General features: G+C 46.7%; 1 protein-coding gene across 3 annotated transcripts; it reads left to right on the top strand.

Annotated features, from left to right (window-relative positions):
* The first annotated feature begins 1676 nt into the window (after window positions 1-1676).
* Window positions 1677-21944, top strand: bach2a (BTB and CNC homology 1, basic leucine zipper transcription factor 2a). 3 transcript variants are annotated; one of them, XM_029138497.3, is made up of 5 exons: window positions 1677-2089; window positions 10412-10682; window positions 13136-14428; window positions 17266-17472; window positions 17922-21944. In XM_029138497.3, the coding sequence occupies exons 2-5, from the start codon at window positions 10428-10430 to the stop codon at window positions 18309-18311; spliced, it is 2145 nt and encodes a 714-aa protein (XP_028994330.1). In that variant the 5' UTR covers window positions 1677-2089; window positions 10412-10427; the 3' UTR covers window positions 18312-21944. The 3 variants fall into 3 exon arrangements, with proteins under 3 accessions (XP_028994330.1, XP_028994331.1, XP_028994332.1); XM_029138498.2 differs by lacking the exon at window positions 1677-2089 and adding an exon at window positions 2130-2628; XM_029138499.3 differs by lacking the exon at window positions 1677-2089 and adding an exon at window positions 2637-2791.
* Window positions 21945-21980: the final 36 nt, after the last annotated feature.

Genomic DNA, 21980 nt, shown 5'->3' with positions numbered 1-21980 from the left:
CTCGGCCCCTCTCTCCCTCAGACTGGGTGAGGAGACGCCTGAACTGTGCCGATGAGCCGCGGTGGTGACGTGCATCTTCAACCCGAGCCTCGGTCTGCAGATGATCCAGTGTGGGTCCAGCGCACAGACGACCCAACGCTCATGGAGGCCAGAGGAGGTTCCACCGGAGCCACCGGTCCATCCGCTGCACCTCCATGGACCCGCTGCAGGTTGCTACAGGACCAATACTGGGCCGGATGCACTGTGACCCACGTGGACACACAGAGCTGTGTGTGAAGCTGCAAAGACAATGACTAATGCAGCTCACTGCGTCTGTAGCTCTGTGTCTGTGCTTCGCAGCTCTGGGTTTGCTGCTCACTGCTGTTCACCACATAAACCTCAGACTTCACACACAGCAGCTGTAGCTTCCAGTTCTTTCAGCTAAATCCAACCTAATTAACTGATTCATCTCAATAAACGAGGCTTATTAATCCCAGCCTGACTCGTTGTATGATCATGTCCTACGTCCAGGTCACGGGGGCAACTGACAACAGATGTGGCTGCTACAGTCAATGAGCTGTATGGTGAGACAGACACAACAAAAAACCACAGACACAAACAAATCCCGGCCTCAGGCAGATTAAGCTGATGCTTCAGCTTGTGTCTGTCTGGGTTTGGTGACTCTTCATTTATAGCAGATACTGAAAACAGAAAACCTGTACATCACATGTAGAACAGTCCCGGTGCTGGATGAAGTTAATTGGCAGCTTGTGTGTAGATTTCAGCACCATGATTACGTCATCGCTCAGCAACCTTTACACTGCAACCAATTCAATTCAATTCAATTCAATTCAATTCAATTCAATTCAATTCAATTCAATTCAATTCAATTCAATTCAATTCAATTCAATTCAATTTATATAGTGCCAAATCACAAAATAGTTATCTCAAGGCACTTTACAATGTAATGTTGAAGACCATACACAACCAAACCCAACAAATACCACATACAGCAAGCCTTAAATTGTAATTATGACAATTTGACAACAGTGGAGAGGAAAAACATCCCTCTCTGAGTAGAACCAGGCTGGATGTGGGCGGCCATCTGCCTTGACCGGTTGGGGTGAAGAGAGAGAGGGAGAAACGAGCACAAGAACAATCAACAACAGAGCAGAGACTGGACGGTGGGATGAGCAGGAGGGTAAACAACACAAAACTAGATATAAATGCCTGCTACTCCTCCACCTCCACCTGTGCTTCTAGGAACATAGACTCATTGGCCTCACATCAACTCTTAACACTTGGAAGGAACAATATGGGTTTGTGCTTCTCCACATAACAACAGACAGAAACCATGTTGAGGCATTAGCTTCTTCTCAGCCTCGTGGATTAGAACATCATGTCCTCTGTGAGCTGGGTTAACGTAGGCTGATCTGATTCATTAGAAGGAGGCTCGCGCTGATCTGGGCCAAAGGATGAAACCTTCCAGCTCCATCATTTGTCCCGTGCTTCGAGACAATGACGGGCCTTCCCGCTTGGACTACAAACATGGATGCTCAGTAGGAGGTTCGTGTGCCACTGGATCACACGGGCTACGGAGGAATTCAGTCAAAGAGCGAGATAAACAAGCATCAGGCTCCTCGAGGCTCAGACGCGGACAAAGGGACATCTGGGAAGGTTTCTAAATCCCCGTTCACGTCCGTGTCCGACCTCTGAAAATCACAGCGGTCTGTGTTAGAACCGTCGCGTTTCTCAGTACAAAGTCTTTATTGTAGCCGCTGTGTGTTTGTCACGGTGGGCTCTGCCTCGTGAATGAATGAACCTCCAGACGCATCCACACAGCGGCAGAAAACGCGTAAACATGTCGGCCGCATCGACGCGTTACGCGTTCGGCGGGGTGGGTCCGTGGCCGCGCGAGGGGGGGCTCGGCCGCGGTTGTGAATGGGAGCCAGCATGACGTCAGGGAGCCAATGTCAACAATGCAGCTCCTGGAGGAGAAAAGGCGTTTCATCCCCACACACTGACGGATGAGCAGCGGCGGTTGCTGCGAGGGCTGCGGGGAGAAAACACGATGTGGACGCGCTCCGTCTTTCTGAGGAAGTGAACGGAGGTGAGTGGCTCCGTCGGGGAACGCGCACCGCGGAGCCTTTTCTCCGCCAGGATTTGTTCGCGCTAATCCGCCCGTCCGCTCGCGCCGCTCGTCGCGCCCACGGATCGCAGCTCGCCGCTGTTCCGTCGCCTCCATGTGCCGCGAAACCGAGCGCGGTTCCGACTTCCAACTTTCCACTCAACGCACGCCCGCGCGCACCACCACAAAGGCCGGATACCGAGGCGACGCTCGCGGAGCCTCGTCGGCGCGCGGCTGCAGCTCGTGTCGCCGTGACAGAGAACCTTGGCGGGGGCTTAACCTGCACGAGCCGACCGCCCCCGCCCGCTGGGACCGCTCCCTAACCCCGGCGTGACCGACGGCACCGGACGCACATGGTTCCACGGGAGACGGTGCCACAACGGGGGCAGCGCGCTTGGAGGAAGCGGCTGTAGAGGGACAAAGGACCCGGGCTCCTGCCGCCGCGTTCCCGCCCTCTGCAGCTCGACAATCGCGTCGCCGAGCGGCCGCTCCGGAGCAAGACGGACACGCGTTCGTGGACGGTGTGTTGTGGTCCGTCATAGTTTGCCTCCGAATAGCGGCGGGGATGCGTCCCAGAGCGCAGCGCAGCCCTACGCGGCCGGAGGTTCGCAGCAGGAACCGCCGAGCTCGCTCATAATCGTGGCACGTAGACGTGAAATGACGCGGGGGTCGTAGCCGCTCCAGGTAAGATGCGGTGTAATGACACGCGCGAGTGTCCGCGTCTGAGCTACTGAACACGCGCTGGCGTAAACAGATTAGCTCTTTGTTATCCTGTTATCCTCGAGGCCTTCCTCCACAGCCCCTCACCCCCTCATCTTCCACCTTCCATCACTCTGCAAAGTAAGCGGCACCGAGCCGCCGCTGCCGGTCCACGGCTCGCCACGTCTCCGTGGACGCCTCCCGAACAAAGAGCCGTCAAACGCGGCTCTGTCTTTGTTTGTCATCATCCCTAAAGCTCGAGGCTACAGTTCAGTCATGTCGGTTAAATCTGATTAACTTGCGTTACAGTGTGAAAAGGGGGCTTTGGGGGGGGGGACAGACCGTGGAGGTGCATTGTGGGAAGTGATGCTGCGTTTTAGGCCACAGTGCGGACGCACAATCGCTGGGCCCGAACTGACGGCAATCGGTTCGCTAGTGGAAGTTCAGCAGAGTAAACACGGGTCCGTTGTAGCGCTGCAGCCTCGCCGTCGTCCTCGGTGGCGCCGCTAGAGGGCGACAGCGAGGCTCGAAGCGAACCCTTGGTTTCTGAGGCGTTGTGTCCTCGGGTGATTCGGTCCAAGGTGTTTGCATATTGAACCCATGAAATTTATTGAGTCGTTCCAGTAAAAGCATCATGTGTTTTAACGTTCACCACACGCAATGGTGAGAACTATTTGCAGTATATGACTATTGAACAGATGAGTATTACACTACATTCTGTGACACACAGACTTTCCAAACAGCTTGTGTTCACTTTGTCAGTATGTGTAAACACATAAATGACATTTGAGCTGCAGGTAAAAACAGACACATTCATTGTGACTGGCCCTGGGGCTCAGAGACGGATTTAACAAGCAAAGATGGGAATGTTTGGATATTAATACAGTCAGTTATTAGACATATGCATTGTCTAGCTTGCATGCATGTTTGTTTTTGGTTGTTGTCCCAAATCACATGTTTGCATCACTGTTTGTCTTGTTGTCAATAATCCTGATAATTATTAAATAGCTCAGTTAGAGCAGGACACACATTCAGCTCCACAGGGTTCTGTACCTGAAGACACCCTTTGTGTTTAGGTTTGACTACCATAATAATTAGATTCACTCCCCAAACCCCCATAAAGGAACACTAGCTGATGACACGCTGTACTTAGAGTTAGGAAGGACACTGCTGACTGGACAAAGGCATGTGCTATGGTGACAAAAACAAATGTGACGTGTTTGTCTCTGAAGTGGTTCTGATTCTGGTTCTGTGGTGCGTCAGTGACGCAGAGGGATGCTGCGCTTGTTTGGGGATTCATGGTCAGTTAGTCTGTAAAGGAGGCTGAGTGTCCTTTGTGAAAATGACACATAACTGACATTAATAGCACTTTAGTGTCTGTCTGTCTGTCTGTCTGTCAGGACACAGATCAATCAAAGACAGACTTTGGAATGAAAGTAATGGATTTGTCTCTGTTTCTTCTTTTTTGTATGTTCACTCTCAATTGATTTATATATTACTTACCTGGACTATTTATTTGCACCAGTCCATCCACTTTTTGTCATATTTGTAGCCAATAATTCCTGTGCTCCTCCAGTGGGTGAGATTTATGAAAATCGTAGTTTCTTAAACATTGACTGGTCTTAGATGTTGTCTTCATGTGGTTCATTCACGTCTTCATTTAAAGACTTAATTGTCCAAAAAATATATAAATATATCCAAATTCAAGTGTGTGGGACCAACAATAAGGATAAATGCATTCCATTCCAAAGGTGCTTCTGGGTCACTTCAGTATCAGATATGTTAATGTTCCTAAACTACAATTTAAAAAGCGCTAGTTAAATGATCCGAGTTTCATGATTTGATCAGTTAAGCTGTTCAGAATGTGAGACACTGACTGTTTAATGATACTGGTGAGGATCATGTGTAACAATTATTATGTTATAATATTATACGTCAAGATTCTGTTGATTTATGAAAATCGCTATTGTGCTTCTAAGCGCTTGAGGGACAAATCCTGTGTGAGCCCAGGAGTTGTAGCGCGTACCTCTAGATCCTGAGTCTACGGTTTGAAAGAATGATTTAATTAGCAGCATAGTTCTGGTTTGAGGATAAATTATTATTATCACATTAAGATAGAAACTGGTCGCAGGCATATGACATCAGAGATTTTAGTTTAATGTTCATAAAGTTGTGGTAGAAATCCTGATTCTTCAGATTCTGGAGCAGAGTCCGAAGCTCCGGTCGGCTCCACACCAGCACACGTGGTGTCATGACTTGTTTGATTGAAACTCACCACATTGCACACAATGTGCACATTCAGACCTATTGGATTCTGTCTTCATCCCTGTTACACTGAGTTACCAGCAGCCATTGTTGTTTGGAAAATCGCAGGGACTCGAACCGTCCTCTACATGTCCAGTGAATGTTGGGGCATTTGGTGCATGAAACCTCAGACCTGGCTCAACCCGCTGCTGTGTTCAGGTCCAGTTCAGACTGGAAGGATGGAGATAGTTGCTGGCTGAGTCCTGTCCCTAGGGTCAGTGGGTTCCTGGGTACTGGTGACCATAGTCTTAGTCTGGCAGGTGCATGGTGTGGCTTTCCTGCAGCGCTGGTTCTGTTCTGTTCAGACTGAACTTGTTGCTGTTATTGACATGATCACGCTCTTGACTGCTGTTATCATTGTCTGCTGTCTGTCCATTTCTCCCTCTGTTCCCTTTTAACCCCCTGTTCTTTCTGTTCCTCACATCTAATCCGAGTTGTCAACGTATATGAACCACATCAAATCTAACTGGGTTTCATCTGCAGCCCAGCGGTCCACGCTGCAGCCTGAGGTTCTGTGCCATCACGTGCTGCTGCTCCTGTTACAGTAAACTTCCTTTTCTGACTTTCCTTCAGGGACTTGATTACAAAGATGTTGTGGTTTCCATTTACTGACAGTAAAGTGAAGTTGGTTCCGTCTGTAGAACTATATTTGATGCTGCCGATCAGGCTGCAGCCGCTTCCTGAGCAGCGGTGGATGCTGGGAGCTCGCTTATCGGCTGCTGGATGCTGTGAATGCTCCACATGTCGACACAGATTAACACGCGCTCACGTTAACGTCCGTGTTTACTGTTGCTGCGGCTTTGATGTGATGCAATTTGAGTTTGTGCTGTGAAGCACTGCAGCAGCTGCAGTGATAAACAAGCACTGGTGGAATGTTTGGACTGGCTGTGTAATAATGGGCCCGGACATGGACTCTTCTTCTGCTGGGTTCTGTCAGACTCCACCTTGGACCTACATTACTTGGAGACTGTGAAGGGTTGTCATGGTTACTGAACACTGCAACTCACTTTTAAGGCTCTTCCCTAAACACTTGGTGTTTAATGTTGTGGGTCTTTGGGGGTTTAACTAATTAGCTTCATCAGGTTCATTTACCTTCCACCAGGCTGCCCAGAGGCTCATAGTTATGTGTCTACTCCCACAACGCTATGGTTCAGTTCAAGTTTGACTTTGGATGTCTTAATGTATTGTTTGGTCTTTGTACTGAACTTGAAACAATTTTTTTGTCTTCCATGATTTTTATTACAAATACACGAACACACTTAAAATATGTTAAAATGACCACAAGTGGTCACATTAAAACCAAAGTTAATCACTCAAATCCCCCTTCAGCTGCTCGGAGCTGCTTCAACAACAAAACGAGTCTGTTTTCGGATAATATTTTCTAATACTACAGGGGTTTGTGGCACCAACAGCTTAAGCCCCAACATCTGTTCATGATGCCCGGTTAACCAGATAGACTAAATTAGGAAAGAAATGTGAGCTGATGGGAAGGAAGCCATGGTAACCATGGCAACAGTCCGTCCACCCATCACCATGCCAACAGGTGAAGGACTGCCACCAACTCTCAGCTGTTTAGGGTTGATAGACAACATGCGACCAGCACAGACTGACATGAACGGGCCGTGACCGGTGAAGTCATCGTTAGTAAAGCTTCAGTTACTGTGACTCGTAGCCGAATGCGGCGCTTGGTTGTGATTTTAACCTCACACCTGACTGTGTGTCATGGGTAAGGTCAGACAATGGTTTTGGGAGAGAGGCGATAACACCTGCTGCTCAGCATCTCTGCAGTTGCAGACCGATGCTTGGTATACACATAATTAATGAGGCCTGGATACGTTAGTAAGGTCACATAGAAACACCCCGGTTAGCGCTAGTAACCGGTAACCGGGGCCACTGGCTCATAGAACCCACCTAGTCTTGCATAGTAACTGGCCCTCACAGATGGTGGTGAGTGAGTGAGTGGCTCTGATGGAGTCTAATGCTTGTGTGTCTGCTCTCAGCACTGATGGAGGCAGTGAGAAGCTTTGAGGTCAGATGTTCAGATTCCAGCTTGTCGTTACTCAGCGTCTTCAGTCCAGTTCTGCCTCTCGTGCCTGCAGACCCTTCAGACCCACCCCCACCGTTCTGAGAGGAGCCTGTGTGGATGAGGATCAGACACGGCCAGCAATGACCTCAGAAGTGATTTATCAGCACATCACAGCTCAGCCGGCTTCCAACAAAGGCTCATTGTTGAGTGGGAGGATGATGTCATGGTGGCTTATTTCCGGAGGGAGGCCGCTCTGGCTCCCACTGACACTACGTTGCAAGACATTAGAGGAGCTGCATTGACTGGACTAACTCAGCTGCTCTCAACTTACATTAACACTCGAGCTTTTACTGACTCAGTTTTATGTGGTAGACATGCGACAGAAGGGATCTCTGTCCGATACAGTTACAACCTCTGTTCTTTCCTCATTATCTGACATTTGTTTTTGGTGAGTTTAGTAAAATAATTTCCATGTCTCAGTGATTTGCAGCCTTGTCTTTGTCTAACAACGCTGGTGTCATTCAGGTCACGTTCCTCACACAGTTCTTTGTGAGGTCTCCTCCTCAACGGTGACTCTGTGTCAGTGTTGGTGGGACTTGGTGGGGTCGTTGTCCATTTGTGTTACAGAGCTGCAGCTTCTGCGGTTATTTTAACCCTCAGCAGTGTGGAACTTCACACACTCACCTGTGAACACACACACACACACACACACACACACACACACACACACACACACACACACACACACACACACTTGCTCCACTTTCTCTCTCTTGCCCTTATTATGTCTCATTTCCATCTAACGGGGTCTTGGGGGATCTGCCTAGCTTCCATGTACAGTCTCTGGCTTTGCTGCTTCTGTGATGAATAAAACTGTGTGTTTGTCGTGTGCCTGCTGGGCGTGTTTTTACCTTTTGCTCATTCTGGCTGCGGGTTTGATTGATGCTTCTGTAGGAAAGTACATCCAGCATAAATCTGATCAGTTGAGTTGTTTGTGTTGTCGTGTAGCTGCTGGTTCTAGCTGTGATCTCTGTAGCAATGCTGTCCTGCATAACCGTGAAACTGAAGGACTTATTATATGTACAAGTCATTTCCAGTCATCATCATGGTTCTAAGAAGACTCTCTAACGATGTAAAACCTTCACACCAGATAAAGTTATAAAAGGTTCCTCCTTGTTGCAAAATGCAAATGTATCATTTAATGTAGTTCTTCTCTTTTGTTATGGATCAGTTACAGTTGATGCCTGTGCTTGCCTGTCTGTCTGTATCTGCCTGTCTGTCTGTATCTGCCTGTCTGTCTGTATCTGCCTGTCTGTCTGTCTGCCCGGTGCTTCTCTGCTCACGTTAAAGCGCAGCCTAGACAGGATGATGCAACCACTGGCAATGTGTTTCTGACCAAACCCCTTCCACTGTTTCTTTTTTTGCCCAGCGTGGCGAGAAGCAGAACGTGGTTATACGTCAAAGACCAGAAAAGAAATTTGTCCAAATAGTTTCTACTTATTCATCTAATGTGCAGCCAGTGCCTCACACAGCAGCTGCTCACGTCTGTAGAGTCTGTGTGTCCATCGTCCATCTTCACGGGGCAGCGGTCTAAGCAGGAAGCTGCTTCCAGTTCCTCTTGGGAAACATGAGGAAACCACAAGAATTATCTAACAGCATTATTTATACAATGATGATGCCTCCTACATTTTAATACATTTCTGCTGCCTCTAATCTGCCTCTAAACTGTTGAATCCATTGTAGAAGAAAAAGATTCATGAAACCTCTTTATAAATGATCAACAGCTTATCAAGGAAATTAGACCCATAAAATAAAAGGGATTATTGAATTAATTCACATAGCTTGAGAAAGCACAATCAGCTTGAATGCTAAAAATTAAAGATGAGTCCTGAGTACAACTGTAACCAGTATGAAGTGTATCACACTGACGCTGCCTGTGTGAACATCCTCATGGGGCACAGACAAAGGGTTGTTGGCATTAACGTTGAGGTCTCTGCATCCAGGAAACACCTCCTTAGCAGCCTCGACTGCAATGCAGCCATTTGTGTCAATAGGCAGGAGGCGGGTTCACTCTGGGCAGGAGCTGTCAATCACAACCTGACTCTGGACTGTGAAACCGGACCTGTGCAGACACCAGCACCACACGGCACCTGGGTTTAAATCAATAAATCAGTGGTGCAAAGTGTAAATCACTAATATTTGTAAAAATTGGCACACATAAATAACTTAAAACATTTTTTACCAAGTAAAGTATTTATATCCACTAGCAGCATCTTTGTAAATAGTGATAATGAGGAAGTTAAAGGCATCGTGGCCTGATGTTCTCCTGTGGGGAAGCAGCAGATAAAACGTGAGATGATCGGCCTGTGGGGAGAGAAGCCAGAGCACTGCTTCAGCTGTGTGTGTTCAAAAGGCATGACTCAGCAGAAACACACACACACACACACACACACACACACACACACACACACACACACACACACACACACACACACACACACACACACACACACACACACACACACACACACAGCCCAGGGCTGATGAGACAGACAGGACTGCGTGCTCAGCTGTCTGTGTCAGGGCTTTATGTGCTACAGACACAATGAGCAGCCTCTGTTCGCTTGGAGCTTAATGGCTTAATGTGTGCTTTAGTTTCTCTGCTTTTATGGATCACTATGATTATTATATACATGTGTGTCTGCTATTAGACGCTGGGATTGTAAAGTTAATGAAACACTGCAGCTTTCATGTAACAAGGTGTATGTTGAGTAGCATGTCACCAAGTCAGGTTACCATGGCAACACCAGTACCAGTTCCATCAGGATCAGTGTATTTATGGAACTAGACATCACTAGACCCAGCCTCATGGCTTCTCACATCTGCCTCGACGCACTGAAAAACACTGATAGGCAGCAAACAAAGCACAGGCAGCTGGATCCAAGAGAAGAGAGAGAAGCTTAGAGGAAGTTAGAACCCGTTTCCAGCGCGTCCACTTCATAGCAATAATAGTGGTGAGACACACGTTACTCAGCTGATGGAGCAGCTGTCTTCATTGGAAATGAACTGGACTCCAGTTGATTTGTTTTATCTGGATGATGAAACGTGGTTTTGTTCATGTCCATGAACTATATGAGGCTCTTAAACCAACTGTGTCCAGCCATTCTGTCCTTTTACCTGAGATAGACAGATTTAGCTATAGATATTTAACGTGGATGCTCAGATGCTGTGTTTATGGCTATTATTGTATTGTAACGCTGCTTTCTTCTGTGCAGGCTGCTAAAGACAGTGATGTCGGCGGACAACGAGGCGTCGGCGCCTTTGTACGTGTACGAGTCCAAGGTCCACTGCGCCAACGTGCTGCTGAGCCTGGACGAGCAGCGGCGGCAGGGCGTCCTCTGCGACGTCACTCTGCTGGTGGAGGGCAGGGAGGTGAGAGCTCACCGGGCCGTGCTCGCCGCCAGCAGCCGCTACTTCCTGCAGGCGCTGCTGGGACCCAGCGGGTCAGCGGGCGACGCCGAGGCTGTCATCAACCTGCCGGACAAGGTGGGAGCCACAGTACTGCTGCTACTGCTAATATGACTGTATACTGCTACAGCTAGTACTCTAGTACTACTGCTACAGCTAGTAGTCCAGTACTACTGCTTGTACTCCAGTACTACTGCCAGTACTTCAATACTGCTACTGCTAATATGACTGTATACTGCTACAGCTAGTACTCCAGTACTACTGCTACAGCTAGTACTCCAGTACTACTGCTAGTACTACAATACTGCTACTGCTAATATTACTGTACCACTGCTACAGCCAGTACTAGAGTACTACTGCTAATACCACACTACTACTACTGCTAATACTACACTATTGCACTACAACCGCATTGTGTCTACTACCAGTAGTACAGTACTACTTCTTGTAATGCTAATAATACAGTACTACTAATACTAATGCTACTAATACTACATTACCACTACTGCTACTACTGCTAATACTACAGTACAACTAATAATAATAATGCTACTAGTACTAAATGTACAACAAAACTATATGTTGGTTCTTCTGAGGCCTCGACCTCAGCCCCCCTTCTCTGTTGAAAGAGTCCCTTGAACAGCCGCTAAATGGAAGAGAAGACGGAGGAGGATAGAGAAGATGATGCTAAGGAGGCGAATAGAGATGATAATCAGCAGGTGTATGATAATGATGGTGAGGACGAGAATGGAGATGATGGTCAGGAGGAGAATGAAGATGATGGTCAGGAGGAGAATGAAGATGATAGTGATGATGATGATGAGGAGAATGGAGATGATGATGATGAGGAGGAGGAGGAGAATGGAGATGATGCTGAGGAGGAGAATGGAGCTGATGATGAAGATGAAGATGAGGAGGAGGATAGCCAAGACCGTCACAGACACTTACACAGACCCTGAGACGTCCTTGTGTCACTAACCCCTGTCATTCTCCTTCTGTGGCTCCTCCTTGGCTCATGTGTTGTGGTTTAGTTTGACCACGACAGGTTTAACCTTCACACATGGCCTCAGCTGCTGGGGGTCACTGCAGTGTCAGACATGTAGAATCCGTCCCTGCCTCGGATCCATACGTTTGACCTATTTGACCTCAGGCCCAGTCATGTAAAGAGAAGAGAACATTGGGCCAAAGCCGAGGTAACCGCTTCCTCAATAATCCAGCCTGGTGGAAACTCCAGGACTGACACACATATGAATGGTTTTGCCCCATTAGTTGCAGATGGAACGTTCAGGGAGCGGCTCCTCATCCCGCTGGCTGCTATCACCATATATACCCCAGATCTGTCAGATTGATGAATAGATTTCTACCCTATACTGTAATAACTCACACACACCATCAACATGCTACAGTGTAAAGTCCTAGTGTGTAATCACCGTGTGGCTTCACGAGCTTTCTGCCGTGAGGCATCTAGGTGAGAAGGTGTCCCATAGCTACGCTGTAGTAGAATAATATTAAATATATATGAATGCCCCTATAACTATAAATAGAAAAGTCGAAAAGAATAATAGAAAAGTCTGTTTATTGAAAATCTAATGTTTCAAATCAAAACCAAAATGCAGCCTTTCTCATAAATATATGAATCTACAAACCCTTTATTGTTATAAGGGTTGTAGATTAAAAGGCTGTGTGGGTGTATATACAGTATACACTATGTATACACTATATACACTGAATACACTATATATACTGTATACAGTAACAGATCTGGATCAGTAAACAAAGCCAAACATTTTGCTTGTTCAGTCTCTACAAATATCTTTTTTTATGTCTTTTTAGGCTACATTATTAACTTACAAAAATAATTTATACAGTATGACTACATGAGTTTGAGTTAATGAGCGTTTCCTGTAGCTGAAGGTTAGTTCTCCAGTAACCAGTCACTGGAGATTTCTTCTATTGATGGGAGTTTAGCCTTGTTGCTGAATTAATTGACCCCAGGTGAAGATAAGATAAAGTATTCCCAACATCAACATGGCTGCACTCAAGCAGTTTACTATTAGAGTCTGGTCTGGTTCTGACTGGGTCAATCCAAGAGGCAACAGCTCATTAGAAGTAATAGTGTCTTAGCAGAGTGGGTTTCTTCTGCCTGTGGTCGGATTTGGACGTTCAACCTTCGTTCTTTTCTTTACCTTTTTAACGGAACCAGTTCAATGAGTTGATCTGCTGCAGTTTCTGGATGTTTCCACTGATGCAGGTTAGCAGCGGTTGACTGGTGGTGGTGCAGACATACATGTACGATCAGGCGGCAGGTTAAGAATTTTAAAGGTCCAAATTGCGACGGGGACACATCACCAGCAGTGGTTAGTGTCCTTTAGAGGTGGCGATGTCCTGCTGCAACGCACAAATGGTTGAGGAATAGTCTGACAAGCATTACAGGCGGTATGTGGTGTACGGTGTGATGTCACAGGGATGTGTCTGACCAGCACACGTAATAAAACACAGACCTGAAAGGTTTCCTGTGCTCTCCCCTATAGGTGACCGCTAAAGGCTTCGCTCCTCTCCTCCAGTTCGCCTACACAGCTAAGCTGGTTCTGAGTCGGGACAACATCCATGAAGTCATCTTCTGCGCCGACTTCCTGGGCGTTCACAACCTGGAGGACTCCTGCCTCCGATTCCTTCAAGCCCAGCTGCAGAACGACGGCCACAGCAGCAACGGAAAGGTGGAATATGCGGATGAACCCGTCGCTGAGGACGCTGAGCTCTCTGAGGAAACGTCCTTGGATGGTTCAGCGGAGACAGAAGCGCAGCAGACTAATCATGTAGCAAGGACTGAACCGCTTCCTAACGACCTATGTCCTAAATACAGGAAGTACCAGTACCAGACATGCGACAACAAGCACAATGGAGAAAAGCATCACGTCATTTCCAGCCATCGTACCTCAGACAGCCCTGGAAGCTGCGCCCCTCCACAAAACCTGCTGTCTCCCTCCAGAATCAAAGAGGAGCCCTTTGCGTTCGAGGGGGGAGACGAGAGGAACGGCTGCAACCCAGAGTTTGGTACTGAGGAGGTTTTGGAGATGGAGCTGGAGGTGGAGGGGGTTCCCGTGGCGGCCGAGCACTCTCCGAGCCGAGGCTCGCCCTCCTCCTGCTTGCGCTCCTACCTCCAGAGGGGAGGCCGGGACCTCGCTGCGGTGCCCAGCGCCACCATTCAGCAGCTGCTCACCAACAGGCTGTCCCTGAACCACTACAAGGAGCTGGTCAAGGACCGACAGTGGGATAAAAGGGAATCCGTGCTAGCCGACGTGACTGACGCCGGGAGGAGCGCGGACGGGGCGGCGTCCTCCAAACAGGAGGGGGAGCTGGACAGACGCAGCGTCATCTTCTCTGCCGGCGAGCGACAGGTCTCGGCCCAGTCGTACGTGGACCAGAAGTTCAGAGAGAAGCTGTCCACCCTGATGCAGGTCGAAGCTCCTTCCTCTGGTCCTGGCAGCCTCTCCACCAGCTGCCCCGTCCCCATCAGGACACTGGCCACGTCCCCGTCTTCCCACCCAGAGGACGCCGGCAGCTGCAGCTCGCCCTCCAGCCTGCCACCGCTGGACTTCTCCTCGTCCCCGCACTCAGGCTCCATCTCCGGGCTGTCCCGCTGTCTGGTGGGCGTGGTGGAGGAGAGGAACCCCCACGGCGCGGAGGTGCTCTTGTCTCAGGGTTTCACCAAGATCAAAAGCGAACACGCGTTCGGCGCCAGCGGCGGCAACTCCAGCGACGAGTCGGGCTCCTTCTCCGAGGGGGACAGTGAGAGCGGCGTGTCCCGAGTCTCCGGCCCTGAGGTTAGTGGCTTCCTGCTGTTCTTCTCTGCTAGCGCTGCTCAGAGATCCAGAGATCAGCTTTGCTGCTCTGCACGTGTGACAGCAGAACCAACTGCTTCTAGCAGCTAATGAAGCCGTTAAAGACGCCCCCGTGAAATCAACACTGCTGCACCAATCTAACAAATAATGACTTCATTCTGTGTTACACTAAGAGGAACCATTTTACCTTAATAGTTTACTGGAATTTAATGATTTACATAAATGAATAGAAAGTACAATGGCCATCCTATTCCTTATTTCCGATTCCTAAGGAAAGATTAAGAACAACGCCTCCAACACATCTTCCTTGCGGTTAAAGCTGATGTATGGTTGCCATGGTGACGCAGGATTGCGCTCTCTGTCCTTTTCTGACACACATTGGCTCGTCCTCCCTCACTCTTGGTTTCGTTCGAGTGAACTGCTTGTAGCGACTGTAAAAATAGACTTCACTCTGTGCTTTGTGCAGATTCTCTACTGTTGTCGGGGTTTGGTTTATGAATGTTTTCCCACAGCTGGCTTATGTCACAGGCTGAACATGAGCCCTACAATCAGGTATGACTGACAGGCTGATGGTTTGAAGCCGCTCTGTGGCCTCTGGTTCATTCAGAGAGTTAATTCCAGACTCTCTGTTAATGTGTAGATTGATCTGATTGTTCAAATCAGACAAATCTGGCTGAACCTGAGGAGCTTAGATTTAGGAATTGTTCATTCTGGACATTGTTGAGGGCTGACTGAGGTTTGCTGCCAAAGGCTTCACTTGTTTTGTCATCCATCATGCTGCTAGTTTAATAGAAGCTGTGATGATGCAACAAATCCTTGTGAGGAAATGCTGCTGAGTTTCAGTAGTTTATTTTTTCTACAGCTGGTTTGGTGATTTTCTTTTACATGGTAAAGGTGTTCACAGCCTGCAACCGCGTGTTTATGGTCAGATGTTGGCTCCTGTGGCATACATCCTCCTTCTTTTTCCTTTGATTGCTCATTACAATGTATGTTAAGATACTTGGCAGATGTTCTGATGAACAGATGTTGGTTTTACTTGCTGATTGTTGATCACATGACAATATTTAAATGATTAATGAGCCAGTTAAGCTTTTGCCTCTTGCTCAGATTGGATGCCTGCATTAGTGTGTTTGTTTCCTCCATCAGGTGGCGCCGTCGTGTTAATAACCACTTTATGTTCTATGTTGTTGCCGTTATGCTGCACACCCACATCATATCTGTAAGACTGCATCGTGTGTGTGTGTGTGTGTGTGTGTGTGTGTGTGTGTGTGTGTGTGTGTGTGTGTGTGTGTGTGTGTGTGTGTGTGTGTGTGTGTGTGTGTGTGTCCCACTTCCTTGCCCTGACCCACTTGTCTCGCCACGGAGCGGCCACAGACGCACCCTGGGGTGCCCTGTAGGCAGGTGTCCTGTTCATGTTCCTCCACCATCTGCTGCTCCTGACCCCAGATCTGCCCGCTCCAATTAGGCCACAACCGCTTCAGCGCGTTCTGCTTGTTCCTTATCACAGCAGTTGCCTTTACCTTTGCTGCCAACACCTGATTCTAGTTGGACCAACTCTGAATGGAAAAAAACCTTCTGAAGAACCAAAGCGTGAATGGAGGCTGTTTGACTGAGCTTAAATGTCAGACACTAGATGCTCGTCCACTGCCTCAGTTAAGCTTACTGTAGTGTTGAGGTAAAGACTCAGACAGCTTTCCTTTAGGATGAAAGCAGCTAAACATGCTCTCTAAGACGCTGAGCTCATTTTCATTCTGAGCATTACAACTGAAGTGCAGTGCTATTATTATTAGTCTGCTGCTCTGTAGGTTTCCTGTAGGTCCTGGAGACGTTAGTGACATTAAATATACCACAGCATGAGGAAATGAAAGTCTCTGAGGATTCACACAGGTTAAAAATGGAAACCAGAACAGAGAGAGAGAGAGAGGGAGAGAGAGAGTTTGGTGAATTTATGAGGATCCAAATCTCACTTTGTCATTCCAACCTCATTATGTGACGGCTGAGATATATGGTCCACAGTAGATGTCTGTAGGGTAAAGGACAAGCACGCGCAGACACACACACACACACACACACACACACACACACACACACACACACACACACACACACACACACACACACACACAGTGGATGATGTCATCCTCCTGTGCTGTGGTAAACACTACTGCGATGGAGGAAACGTTGCTGAGCTGCTGTCGTCTGATGCAACGTTTACATGAAACAGTATTCAGATTTATGTGGACGACCTACATGCACACAATGAAACTGTATTTGTGACTGACGGCATTAATGCCAGGCTCCAAAATTAAAGCCAAGGCTTGCAGAGACATGTAGTGTGTTAAAATGCAGATACACATACGGTACCAGAGTAAGAAGTAGGTAATAAGAGCAAGACAAACAAGAGACTGAAACAAAGAGCTGATCACTGAGCAGCTCAATGCTGACACCTAGTGGATCCATCCCGGCGCTTTAGGAGTCAGATACCATATTAACAAGCATTAGCACGTAGATATCCTGGACTCAGAATCTAAAGCACTAAGTAACAGCATGAAAGAGGGTTTGTCCCGCTCCAACCAGAATTAGTGTCATTAGTTTAACTTAACCAGGATAAAGAATAATGAAGAACAGTTATCTTTATTATAATGTACCTCTCTGAATCAAAAGCTGGTCTGAACACCCTTTTCTCACACTGATAAACCAGATGTTATCAATAACTAAACATTTTTTGCTCTGGGTCCATGACTTGATGATGATCATACATGTGCAGCAGCTGGATGAACAAATAGTCACCTGCTCGTCCACCCTGTGTGCTGCTTCAGGTGAAGCTGCCGTTCCCTGTGGACCAGATCACCAACCTGCCACGCAATGACTTCCAGATACTCATCAAGATGCACAAGCTGACCTCAGAGCAGCTGGAATTCATCCACGACATCCGCCGGCGCAGCAAGAACCGCATCGCGGCCCAGCGCTGCCGCAAGAGGAAGCTGGACTGTATCCAGAACCTGGAGGGCGAGATCCGCAAACTGGTGCGACCACGCTCATGCATACACACTTGATATTATTAGATTATTATACTATTGATTAAGTACATAAACGAGGTGAAGTGACAGTAGCAGGTGTTTACTACTTTTGCAGGACAGGAGGACAGGAAGTCATTTTCAACTTTTTTTGTGTGTACACACTGTGCTTTGTTCTGTTTAAACTTACAACAACTGATCTCTGCTTCACTGAGCCACTTATATAAGAGGTCAGGTTTTCTGATGTGTCCCACACAGTATTTCTTAGTATTTGTTTGATATTTCCTGAACATCTAATAGCAGTTTGACTAACGGACTAAGTAGTTATGACTCTGCAGAGGTTGTGTAAAAAAATCCAAGCCTCACACACACGGTGAAAGGTTGACTTGGACTTGACTTTGCGTATTTGGGAGCAGGCAGCGTTCCCCTCCTAACCCGACTTTGTGTTGTGGATGCAGGTGTGTGAGAAGGAGAAGCTACTGAGCGAGCGCAACCAGCTGAAGGTTTGTATGACTGAGCTGTGGCAGAACCTCTCCTTCCTCTCCCAGCAAGTGTGCAGGGAGGTGCAGGGCGGCCAGACGCCCGCCGTCTCCGCCAGCATCGACCTTACGTCCAGCCCGCCGTCGCCTTCTTCTGACAAGGGCTCGTCACGACCGTACGGGGCTGCGTGTCCTGACGCCGGCCACAGCCAGAGGCCCAGTGGGGTCCATATGTCGCGTGTGGGGCCAGAGGACTGTGCGCTGGAGCCCGGGGCCTCTGAGGAAGCTTGTAGCCCCACCGTAACAGTGGACTTCTGTCAGGAAATGACTGAAAAATGCACAACAGACGAACAGAAGGAGTGCACTTAGAGCCGCTGGCAAACACTCACTCGTCTCGTCAACTATGACTTTGGAGTATTTTTCCTGTTTTGTAATGGATGATAATCAGCAATACTGTTCAAAAGCTATTTTTCGACTGGTCTGAAAACAAAGCACTGGCTTCTTTCTCTCACTCTGTCATCTTGACTTTCTTCCTGTCAGCTTCCCTGCCTCTCACCTCACGGGAGGAAAAACTCAGGAAATCAACAGAATGTTCAGTGAAATCCCTGTTGACATTTACATGCACTTTACTTTACAGTCCTGTCTAAACTGAATCCTTATTTATGGTGCAAAACAATTGTGATGAACAAAGTTTGACTTGTAGGACACGTGTAATATCATCTGTCAGCTTGTTGGCAGCTTTCTGGCTTTTTAAATGATCCACACATGGTACAACTTTAGACGAGAAACAGGACTTTAAAGTAAAATGTTACCAAAGGTGTGTATTTGTAAATGAACTCTCATTATGCAAAGGTTCGTTTGTCAAACGTTACTTTTACTTGTTCTTGTACTCAGATGGATGTTTTTACAAATCTCTCGTCTGCCTTCTTTCATACACCTACACTAGAGGTAAAGCACTGCCCAGCGCCTCCAAGAGGTGAAGCCTGGCTGACTCATTGTGGCACTTAGATCGGTGGAAAAACCATGGTCCGTCACTGCTTCATGTGTGTTGAGTTCATGTGTGACGGTGACCGTGGGGGACCAAGGACAAACCAGGAACAGACCAGGGAAAGACTACGGATAAGCTAGGGATGGACCAGGGAAGACCAGGGATAGATCAGGAATAATCCAAGGATTAGACCAGACGTGGACCAGGGACGGACCAGGGATAATCCAGAGATAGACTAGGGATAAAATAGGGATAGAATAGGGATAAAATAGGGATAGACTAGAGATACACCAGGGACAGACCAGGGAGGGATCAGGGATGGATCAGGAATAGATCAGGAATAGACTAGAGATAGACTAGGCATAGACGAGGGACAGATCAGGCACAGCCCAGGAATAGATCAGGGCTAGACTAGAGACAAACTAGGGATAGACCAGGGACGGACCAGTGATAGACACCGGGGATGGCAGCACCTGCTAGATACTAAAGATTGCCCAGTGTCCATTTGTTCCTGCCGACGGCCTTCCAAAGCGAGCTGAAAGGTTTTAAATGGGGTTTAATTAATTTGTTACAGAAATCATTTTTGATTTAAGGAACGCAGACCTCTCTTCATTTTACTGGATCTACATTTACAGTTTACACTTCTAATTTAAACGAAAACTTCTTTTGAACTAATGTCGTAAGGATCTCAACACATTTGTGGTGTAGTTATGTTCACAACGATCCTAAGTAATTTTTGAATTAACACATACAGTAAGTACAGATTTACAAATAAATGATTTAATATTCTTGATTATTTCATCACTTCTTTTTTCATTTGGTTACATATGTGAGAAGTGATAGGTCCTTTAACATGAAGCGTTGTCTGAGTGTGTGACTCACATTAAGTTCTGGATTAGGAATCATTGTAAAAGGAAACAACCTGAAACATCTTTGCTTTGGTACGAGTCTGGCAGCAATGGTCCATGTTCAGTGATACTAATGTCCACATAGTCATTGAAACACAAATCATAAGTGCTCTTTCTAATGTCTCATGATAAGAGTTTAGTGTTTCTATTTATGTAATCGTGTATTTAGTTGCAATGTTCTTGGATTGTACATAAGTGGAATATTCCTCTTAAAGTATTTGGTGGGTTGGTGTGAGACACTTTTCACATCCACATATCATGTAAATGTGTTTGACCACTAAGCAAAAGGATCAATCCCTACTTACGAATCAGTATTGCTAATAGCAAATGGTATGAAGTTCAGAGCTCCCAACAAACACACAGCCATGGTATTGATTTAGGGAGTCGCCATATTCATCTGCTGTTGACGAGTCGATGGTGCAGCACGTGGCTGAGCTGAGTGCTGCACCGCTGCACCGAGGCTTCACACGGAGCGTCTGAAGCAGGACGAGGGTAGAGTGGAGTCAGTGATGCAGGAGCCAAGCACATTCTACTGCACTCCGGTGAAGAGCTGCAGTTTAGTGTGATATTTAGTCCCATTGATTAGTAATGAACTGAACCAGGACACTGAGCTGAACCAGTAATAATCTAATTAGAACTGAGGAAGACTGCACAGCTGATGGTGACTGGGACCTAGAACCAACTGCATAGATGTTTAATGTAGGTCTCTATGGTTTTTAGTGGTTGTATTTTTTATTGTTGACAGTTTCATGAACTAAGTCTTGATTTACACACATGTACCTACTTAAGTTGTAACATTTAACTTAAAGACGTGAGTATGTTTACAATTTGTGTGCTACCTGTTCTTTTACTATTTTGTAAAGATATACAATCTTAGAATTAATTTGAATAGATAAACCATCTACTTCACAAGTTTAAAGTGTTGATGACAATGTGAGAAAACGGAAAAGGAATTTGACAAGTGCAGCTACGATGTCTTGCCTTAGAGTCAAACCAGCCAAAACGGACACATGCATCTTTCACTACAGTTTAGAGACGGTTCCAGAAAACACGGACGTGGCCTCGTGCCAACAGGACACCAGGTCGTAAAGATTCTGTTTGTGACAGATTATAACATATGTAGCAGCAAAGCGTTGATATTAGATGATAAATGGAAATGGTACAAAATACCTCATCATTAATGGATAATTGGAGAGAATTATTACGATATTAATATTTAAAACTAATTCCGTGGTTACACTATATATATTTCTATATATGTAATGACATCAGCTAAGTATTTAATATTAATCATGGTTTTACACCTACAAAAAAAAGACCAACCATCATAATCCTTTAGGTTTGATCGAGTCCCATGCATTAATGAATGCAGCATCCAGGCTTCGTCGGGTGAATCAGGCCTGAACCTTTGTCACAGCAGTTTGATACAGATGGATTAATGACATGAAACAATTCTGTGCCTTCTCACGGCTTCTCAAATTCACAGACCACGCATGTTCTCACTCCTTCTCAGGCTGCTGCTTTACTGGACGCTGCGCTTCAGAGACGTGAGGTCCAAACTCCCCAAAATGATTTTATACTTAAAAAAGTGTCTGAAAGAACTGGAAAAAAAGCAAAACTGCTGGACCAGGAGTGAAACACGACAGCGGTCAGAGACGTGTTGCTGCACGTCCACCCGCTGGTTGTTGTCAGTTCACTGCTCATCAGCCAAAGTCCCATCAGTGTAAACGTCTCTGAACGCAGCAGCGCCGTGACCAGTGACCCGGGACCATCTGAGCTCTAACGTTATCTACCTGGATGATTCAGCATTACCTCTTCTTCTGTAGAATAGACTTAGGCAGTTTGTGTGACATTGTTTTCTAGTGGTTCCATCGTTGTGTTAGTAGATCCTGGTGAGCCATGTTTGGACATGACTGTTATTTGCAGATTCAGCCTTTTTTGATTCAGTTCTAATCTTTGAATGTTTTAAAAACCTGCGTTTGGTTTTTTGTAAATGTTGTGCATCATGTCATGTTTTGTTCATTTGATATGAAAAAGGTTTTAAATTAAAAAACGGAATTTTGTCTAGACCATTTTTGTTGAGAAATAAAAGTGAACGCATGAGAATTCTACTGGCTTGTGTTGATGTGTGAAAGCAGATAA

Source organism: Betta splendens, chromosome 22 (genome assembly GCF_900634795.4).
Source record: "Betta splendens chromosome 22, fBetSpl5.4, whole genome shotgun sequence".
Classification (NCBI taxonomy): domain Eukaryota; kingdom Metazoa; phylum Chordata; class Actinopteri; order Anabantiformes; family Osphronemidae; genus Betta; species Betta splendens.
Note: the sequence above shows the minus strand (reverse complement) of the source record. Positions and strands in the feature narration are given on the sequence as shown.